We start from the raw sequence: 10000 nt of genomic DNA on the forward strand, positions 1-10000 counted from the left end.
TCTTAATATATAACATCATTCAAATTATTATCACAACATCTTTTTTTTTTAATTTGTATTTTAATTGTATTTTTATAAATATTAAACTAATACTTTTTGTAAGTTTTCCTGGCGAACCTTTTGTTTGAGACTTTTTTGTCTTAATTCCTCTTCAAGCCTTTAAAAATTATAAATATATATCAAATATTAAAACAAAATAGAATAATAAATATTTATTTATAAATAAAATATATTATGTAACAAAATTAATAATTTATTTTAACTAAACTTAAAAAATTTTAAAAAGTGAAACCATGTTTTTAAAACTCAAAAGGTCAAACCATATTTTCAAAAATTGTAAACTCTAAAACCATACTTTCAAAAAAACTAAAGTATAAAGCTTAAATAGAACTGTACACTAGGTTTTCCTCTTTGTTCAAAAAATAAAAAAAATGAAATTATGTTTCGAAAAAATGAATTAAGAGAAAACCTTTTTAAAAATTAATAAATAATTAAGTAAATAAATTATTATAATTTTAATTTTAAATTTTATTAATTTTAATTTTAATTTTTAAATTTTCCAGGCAAAAGATTTTTTAACTTATTTTATTTCAAAATAAACTTTGAGTTGTATTTAAATATTTATAAATCAAATTTTAAAAAATCAAGTTTTTAAAAAAAAAAAAACATTCTGCCCTTTGGGGAGAATGCGCAATATGCAACTCGACAGGTAATTAAAAAAAACATTTAATAAAAAAAGAAACCTCGCAAAACCTTTCATTTTGAATTTTAAATGCTGGTCTAATTTACTACTTTGACTCATTAAAGATTTGTATAAAACTTAACAACATTTTTTATCATTGACTTGATTTGCTGTGGTTACAAGTCTTCTCAGCAGAGGCATGCAGTTGCACACCTTATATGACCACGCATACAATATTTTGTTTTGACAACTTGGCCGCAGCATAAAAAATATGCTGAAAAAATCAAACTAAACTGAAGAGAAAATAAACAAACCATAAACTGAAAAGACAAACAAAATAATAAAACAATTAAAAGTTAAACCAGTAAAAATAAAAACATAAAATTATTATATTTTTTTAATTTAGAAATGTCTCAATGGTTCAAATCTAATGATCAATTTAAAAGCATCTTTATTATTAGTTTGAATTTAATAATTTTTTATATTTACCACGTTAGTGAAGTGTTTAGGTTGACTTTATATTATAATATTGAGGCTCGACTGTTAGTTCGGCATTGGATATGGGTTCATATCTTTTTAACCAATGATTTCTTTTATGTAATATTTGCTTAGCAGACATTAGAAAATATCAAAGTTTCAAATTTTTAAATGATTAAGTTTTGAAGTAATTAAGCTTGGATTAAATAACTTTGAAACTTCTATCTTTTCTAAACTCCATGAACTGAAACACTTTAAAATTAAAATAAAGACATTAATTTTATGCTGTTATTTCTTCTAGTTTATGTTTTGTTTATTTTATCATTTGTTAAGATTTTTATTTTTTGAGTTTGGTTTTGTATTTCTTTTTTAGTTTTTAATTCTTTTTTTAGTTTATAATTTGTGTATTTAGTTAACAAGTTAACATTTGTTTATTCAGGACATTTTTTAAACACGCTTATTTTCAAAACTTGCAGAGAGCCAAGGCCAAGTTGTCAAAGCAAAATATGAGTGGTCATATAAGGCGTGTGGCTTCACATCTCTTCTGAGAAGGTTTGGTTGTTGTTTTTGTTAAAGTTGCTGATGTTGCCTGACTTATTTGCTGCTCATCATCAAAGTTAATATGCTTTTTTTAGTTAACCTCTAAAGTATTTAAGATTTATTAGGTATCAACATATTGAATGCAAAACATTAGCAGCATTTTCTTTGGCATTTTTACTTTTTACTTTGTTCTTGATAGTAGTATTATTAATTGTTGCTGTTGCTATGTATATAATTGATTTTGTTGTCATTAAAAATAATATTTTTGTTATCATTGTTATTGCAGTTGTTTTATTATTGTTAACTGGACTCAATTCACCAACAGACTAACTGCATCTATTTGTTTTTCTTATTTATTTGCTGTAACTAGAAAAACCTGTTCAACACCTGTTGCAACTATTCAATATTTTCTGTAATCATTCTTTTTTTTCCCTTTAGCTATATGGCTAAATGTGTTTGCCTTAAATGAATTACTTGCTCTAGTTGCAAACTTTATAAATAATTTATCAAAAATAAATTATTTATTTTAGATTAAAATTCTCTGCAAAACGATCAAAAAATATTTATTCAAAAAAGTTTAATCATATTATATGAAGTTCAACTTATTGCTTGTTTGTGCGTGTTAACGCAGAACTCACGGAAGCTATTTCACCCAAGTTAATGGTGAGAAAAAGAGTCGCAGCAATTTTTTAATAAGAATATGTGAACGAAAGGGTATGCAAACTAATCTAACTTATCTAAGCTTCAAATTATGTGATGTTAAAAATTATACCAAGTTTTACATTTTTACTTTTACTTGAAGGTTGCAGCAATATCTCCTTAATTTTGATTTGTAGCATTCATTTGCTATTTTATAAAGTTATATTGTCTTTTATTTATTAAATAATGTTAAAATAATTCAGTTTAATATGCCTTAGTGGCCAAAGTGGTTAGCTTGCTGCACATCTAAATTTTTCTAATTTTCTAAAATACAAAATAAAACATCTTTAATGTTCTATAGAAATTATATACATAACAAATACAAAGATATTATAGAAGATTTATAAACAAACAAATAAACCGCGATCCGTGCATGCTAATTACATTGGTCTGTGATCTCCCTCTCAGAACCAAGTAATTTTTTCAGAAATAGTACTTTATAATATGTATTAACACTATCGAAAAGGTTCCCAAGTTTTTCTTCTGCAGTTTTTGAGAAAAAAGTGTTAGAACCCCCTATAAAAATCGATTTACACGACTATTATTTCATTTCATTGAAAATTATCAATAAAAAACAGAACATATTTTTGTATAATTTCAAATAAAGGCATGCGGCAAATTACTCATCTTCTTAATAATCAAAAAAAAATAAAAAAACTTTGGACATTGCTGTTCATCAATGACTTTGAGGGGGTTTAAAGTGCAATTGCAACTTTAAACTCTAATTGCAAATATTTAGTTGTATCAAAGAATATTCAACAAAATATCTTTACTACACTTGTGTATAATAATGCAGATTTTACAGAAGAAACTTATAGCGGTTCTGGAACAACCCATATGGTATTTACATACAAAAACTACCTTATAAACCAGATAATGATTTTTTTGAAGTTAGCAAACGCATAAGGGCAGTAAATGTTGGATTGAGTGAAATACCAGTTTATTTTCTGTGAAAAAAATCTCTTAACTTAACAAAATTATTTGAACACAAAGATGTAGTAACAAATGATACTGACTTTTGTCAGGAATATTAGTGAGTATAATTGTAAATTATCTCAGTTAGATGCAGCAGCAATTTTGCCATGTTGGAAAAGTTTTAACACAATACGCTCATTATACAGTTCAAATAAAGGAAGTGTTTCAACAATTACAGACTTACCAATTACAAATGCTCCTGTTACTGATATATCCACCATTCATGAAATTTTAAATACTGGTATTAACATAGCTAACAAACTTTCACTTCATCAAATTGTAATGGTTTTTGACAAGGGGGTATATGCAAAAATACAGATGGTAAGATGGAAAAACGCAGAATTTATTGATCGAATTGTTGTAAGACTTGGGGATTTCCACATGGTCATGTCCTTTATGTCAGCTACAGCTAAACTATTTAAAGATGCTGGTTTACAGGTAAAATAATTTTTATATATATATCGGCATACATAATATTTCATGGTTTTTTGCCTTTAAAAATACTTTTATTTTGTTCTGCATACTGTTAAATTTATACAAGTAAAAATTTTGTTTCATAAGGATATACTCATTGAGTCAAGTGTGGCTCATGCAATGGAGTGATGTTTAGCAAACATTATAATTGTGGTGTAAGAGCTCATAAATTAATGTATGAAGAACTTAGTTGACTGAGGTTTCAATCGTTTCTTGCTTCAAAGACCAAGAAGAAGAAGTTGACATTTTAAATTTTATTTGTGGTATGAAAGAATGTTATGAAGATCCAGACTTTGATGAGTATATTCAAAGCCCATTGTTCCAAGATATTAATATAAGCTATCAGACTTATGTTAATCACCAATATACAAGTCCCAGTTGTTTTCTTTCTGGAGTGTCTACTTATAAATGGTGCAATTAATGCTGCTTCATTTAAGAGCAGTTAGTACTGGAAATTGGGATCTGCATCTATCTACAGTTAACTCTATGTTGGGATGGTTTTTTGTTACAGATCGTATCAACTACAGCAGATATGCATCTTGCTATTAGTTAGAAATGAGTGTACTTAATCAAACTCATAAAGGTATTGCCTCTTTTTTCTTTCGTGTTGAGGTGTTAAGATTAAGTAAAACAATTTGTTTTACAACAATATATAGTTTACTTTTTTATATTTGACAGATACTTGTCATGAAATAAGAGAAAACTGGATGATTAAAAGACAGGCATCATATGACTTTGCAGATATTGCATGTGACCAAACTATAGAACAAACTTTTAACAGGAGTAGTAAAGTTACAGGTGGTATTGTAGGTATGACACATAAGCCAGGAGCTGTTAAAAGATGGGTGTTAGCCCAAGTGGAGAGGGCTTTGTTAACTGAAGCAGCTGAGGAATACGCATGAGTATCTTCAATAACACGGTAAACATATTTGTAGTAACAATCCTTTTTTTTTTTTTATGAAAATACATACAGTGTCTCAAAAAATTATCCGACCAAAAAAGTTTTTCCCAATAAAAAATGTTTACGCTCTAAATTATACTAAAAACAATGAATAGCGATACTTATTTTGTCTGTTATTTTAATTCTATTGAGAATAGTATGTTATTAAGCGTTCATTATATTTGATTCATGCTTCAGTTGGTTTATTATTTGACCTAAAAGAAACTTAGTACTGAATAAGCTTGTAAAAAAATTATCCGACCAAGCCATATTTATGTAAGTTTAATTAATTTTATGTGAAATTTGTTGAAATATTTTAGCAAATTTTTATACAATTAATGAAATTGATAACAAAAAACTGTTTTTTTGTAGTAAAAAAAAAGTTTTGTATAAAAAAAAGGTTTAATGTTTTTTTAAGTAAAATGGTTGGAGGTAAACGTCACTGAACTGTTTCTCAGAGAAATTTAGCTGTCGATCTAGTCAATCAGGGTAAAACCTATCGTCAGGTGCAGCAAGAGACTGGAATTCCTCATAATACAGTATCCGACATAATGAAGAAGTATAATTTGATCGGAACAACAGCCACAAAAGAAGGCCAGGGTCGCAAAAAAAAGACTTCTAAGAGTTTTGATAGAAATTTAATTATACAAGTCAAGAAAAATCGCTTCATTTCTGCTCGAAAACTGGCTGAGCAAGCTGAAGAGAATTATGGAATCAAATTATCCCATCAGACAATCAGAAATCGTATCCGAGACCAGGGATTTCAAGGACGACTTGTGCGTAATAAACCATATTTGAATAAGAAATACATGAAAAGAAGATTGGAGTTTGCTGAGAAGTTCAAAAACATGCCGTTAAGTTTCTGGAAAAAGATCCTGTGGAGCGGCGAATCGAAATTCAACTTAAAGTCATCTGATGGAGCCCAAAAAGTTTGGAGAAAAGCCGGAGAAGCCTACAAATTAAGCTGCGTGAGAGGAACTGTCAAGTATGGTGGCGGTAACGTGATGGTATGGGGTTCAATGGCTTGGAAGGGTGTTGGAAAACTCCAATTTATTGATACTATAATGGATCAGGTGCAATACAGAAACATATTAAAGCAAAATTTGAAGTCATCTGCTCAAAAACTTCGGCTAGGATCTGATTTTACATTTCAGCAAGATAACGATCCCAAGCATTGTGCCACTAAAACAAAGGAGTGGTTTGCTGAAAATAATGTTGAGGTCTTGGAATGGCCTGCACAATCACCGGACCTTAATCCCATTGAACATTTGTGGGAAATTGTAGACCGAAAAATTGGAGATCGGTCATTTTCCAAAAAAGAAAACCTCAAAGTGGCAATTGAAGAAGCCTGGGAAAAGATTCAATCAGAAGAAACAAAATCTTTAGTCGAATCAATGCCTAGACGTCTAGACGCTGTAATCCAAGCAAAAGGGAGGCCCAACAAAGTATTAAAATAATTGTTTTGTTATATAATAATTTATTATGGAACAAATAATGCGTTTGGTCGAATATTTTTTTTTTTTACTTTATGGTAATGACATAGTTTCTTCAGTTAATGTGTTGAGATATGAACTCTTCAAGAGTGGCAAATATAGTAAAAAGCAATTGCCTCCTACTTCAGATGCATTAGAATAACACATACTGAGATGTAATTATTAAACTTATATCTGGAAATATGCCACTATACCTCCAATGAATATGCCAAGTGTTTTGGAATATGGTTGGACAATGAATGGTGATGAATTGAAGATAAAATGGCTGTCAAATGAAATTGATCCAGATAGTGTATTAAATTTTATTAATTGTAGATGCGCGACTGGTTGTAATACAAAACAATACTCATGTCAGAGTGCAGAACTGATGTGTTCTGATTTATGTCAATGCATTAAATACGGCAACAAAAATTCAAAATTTGCCGAAGACAGCAATTATACTTACAATGGAATAATTTCAAGTGATTCTGATTCTGATATAGATAATCAACCACTGTAAATTTTTATGTTTGTAAGATAATGAAAATAAATGTATTATCAGTTGTTAAAACGATATTTCAAATTAACTTTTAGACTTACATAATAAAAATCAATTTACTCTTATATACCCATGTAAATGAATGTATAATTGGTTATATATTAAAAATATTTCATAAATTTATATACAATTTAGTATTTATGCAGTTACAGCTGCTAAGAACAGTTTTTAGATCATTAAGATATCTTTCACGATAAAAATCAATTTACGCGATAATATAAAATTAAATCGTAAATTTCTCGAAAACTGCAGGAGTAAAACTTGGGAACTTCAAATTCAAATTCAGAATCAGTATACTTTAAAACACAATTTTGGAAAAAATAAAGTAGTTCTGAGAGGGAGGTCAAGAAAACTGTTTTCTGATAACATTTTATATCATCGCATTCTAGAGAGGAAGAGAACTTTCAAAAAGATTTAAATTTCTTAAAACATCAAAACACCAGGAGAAATTTGTTGCGCACACGTCGAGATAGAGATACTTATGTTATCAACGTGCTTAGGTTATTATCTGAAATTTCATTACATCTGACATTTCATTACATCCAACATTTCATTATATCCAACATTTTATTTTATCTAACATTTCATTATATCAGACTTTCCATTATACCTGACATTCCATTATATCAGACTTTCCATTATACCCGACATTCCATTATATCTGATATTTCATTATATCCATCATTTCATTACATCCAACATTTTATTATATCCGAAATTTCACCCTATTTTAGTTTAAATACTTTGAAAAATATATTTACAGGCATTAAAAAATATTGAAATGAATAATTACTGTGACTTTATTATTTCCTTTTTGCTTTAATTTTATTTTGTTTTTGTAAATCCAGGTGAAAGATGATACCATGTAAATAATGATACCAATTAAATTTTTTATGTAAAATTATTGAGATAAAATTTTTAGGTAAAATTGAAATAAAATATTAGGAGACTTGCTTCAGCATATTACTTTCTTTTTTTATATAAAAAAAATTTTACATTTAAACTTTTATTTTTTGCAAAATTAATTAACAGGGCAGGGATCCTAGTAAATTGCAGATGATCTGAAAAAAACATAATAGAAACTTAATATCAAAAAAATTTAGTAAGCCTGTCCACACTTTAGTTTATAATTTTACAATAAGAAGTTATAAAGTAATGAAAATTAATCGTTAACTCAAAACAAAAATTTGACAGATTTTATTTTCTATCGCTTACTAAAAATTATTGAAATAAAACAACTATATAAGGTATAAAAATGTTCAATGTGGAGTAGACTAACCGAGACCCATATTATATGAGTCACAGTAATTCCATTATTCCACATTTTTTTAAGACATGTTTTTTAAGACATCTTTTTTGAACTTTTTATACTAATTGTAATTAATCAACACCTTTCAATTGGGTATTCTAAATATTAATTAGACTGGTGTTTTTTTAATTTTTTTAAAATTTTTTTAAAGTTAATTGTATAACAAAAAAAAAAAATTTCATAACTTTAAAATTTCATAACTTTAAAATGTAGAAAATATGTATAGTTTACATATAGACAATATGTAGACACCATGCTGTCAAAATATATATGACAATTAAAAGAAAAAAATATTGATGATTTTATACTGAGTTGGTCTATCCTTAAAACAGCGCCTGCATATAACAATATTTCCAAAAAATGCATACTATGCCTACAAGAAAAATTTGAAATAATTGCACATGCAAATCAAGAATGCTTATTAAACAAAAGATCAGAATTAATTTCTAAATGTAGGCACGAAAATAAGTTTCTCCTAAAAAACTATAAAAATAAATGAGTTCGAATAATATTTACATTAACTAACCTTTTTAAAAAAACATTTAAAAAAATAGCATAAGTAATCATTTCTAAAGAATTCTTTTTATAATAGTGTCAGCAAATTCCACAAATGTGTGAAAATTTACAGTAGTTAAGACATTTGCAACTTCCTGTAATTTAATTTTTGGTATATATTGAAGTTTTATTAATTTGGTATATATTGAAGTTTTATTAATTCATTTCTGATGAATCTTTGTTGATGAAACACAGTGTTAAATGGAAAAAAAATTTTTGTTAAGTGATTTTCTACTAATATATATATATATATATATATATATATATATATATATATATATATATATATATATATATATATATATATATATATATATACACACACATAGATATATATATATATATGTATATATATATATATATATATATATATATATATATATATATATATATATATATATATATATATATATATATATATATATATATAGATAGATAGATAGATAGATAGATAGATAGATAGATAGATAGATAGATAGATAGATAGATATAGATATATCTATATATCTATATATATATAAACATATAAACTGATTTTAATAAAAACGGCAGCTATGACTATTTTTTAAATATATTTTGATATAATAATATATTAACGATATTTTGCTGACCTATTGTGGTCAGTGTCATCTAGTAATGAAAAAAACGTTACAAAATAACATAAAACCAACCATTTAAAAAAAAAAGACATCAAAAAGCGTAAAATATAAAAACCGGTGAATTAATATAATAGTGACATCAGTTAAATTTTTGTCAAAATTGGTCCCCAAGTTTTTGTTTTCACATTATCCCCGTCATCTCTATTTAGAACAGTTTGCCCAATACCCAATATCTCATGTCAAATTCTTGCTTTATTTATCTCCAGGGATTCTCTAACTTTTCTCATCTTGTATTCTGGAATGACTGCCAAGGTTTTAGGATTCAGCCAATCAAAAGTACCACGGCATGTTCTAGAATGTTCTGTGGCTCCTGAACTCAACCATTTTTGATTTTTACAGGCTCTTTGATGTTCAGCACTTCTTGAGATGATTTTCTTTTTGGTCTCACCAATAGACATACTTCCGCATGAGCATTTAAGCTTGTAAACACCCGGATTCGAGTTCAGTGGTAGTTTTGTTTTGTTGTTGCATAGTATGTTATTTAAATTGGGAGGTGAAGTAAATATAACTCTGATGTTTTGTTTTCTAAATTCACTTCGGAATTTAGGCCAATAATAAGTATCCAAGGTAGTTAAACAAACTGCTTATTTAATTGTTTAGATGTAGTATTTTTTGAAATGTGGTCTAAATAGTTTTTGGTTATTTTAATAAGATTACTT

The 10000-nt window shown here is 27.1% G+C and overlaps 2 protein-coding genes across 3 annotated transcripts in view; one reads left to right on the forward strand and one right to left on the reverse strand.

Annotated features, from left to right (window-relative positions):
- The window catches only part of LOC101238750 (sperm flagellar protein 2), a 130559-nt gene that overhangs the window by 107374 nt on the left and 13185 nt on the right, over nt 1-10000 (reverse strand). For both annotated transcript variants that reach the window (XM_065801745.1, XM_065801744.1), the window contains exon 7: nt 94-157. In XM_065801745.1, the coding sequence (XP_065657817.1) occupies nt 94-157 (64 nt within the window). The remainder of the gene's footprint in view (nt 1-93; nt 158-10000) is intronic.
- The window catches only part of LOC101235807 (connector enhancer of kinase suppressor of ras 2), a 112932-nt gene that overhangs the window by 12995 nt on the left and 89937 nt on the right, over nt 1-10000 (forward strand). The gene's annotated exons all lie outside the window — the stretch shown is intronic.

This window comes from Hydra vulgaris, chromosome 07 (assembly GCF_038396675.1).
Source record: "Hydra vulgaris chromosome 07, alternate assembly HydraT2T_AEP".
Lineage (NCBI taxonomy): Eukaryota > Metazoa > Cnidaria > Hydrozoa > Anthoathecata > Hydridae > Hydra > Hydra vulgaris.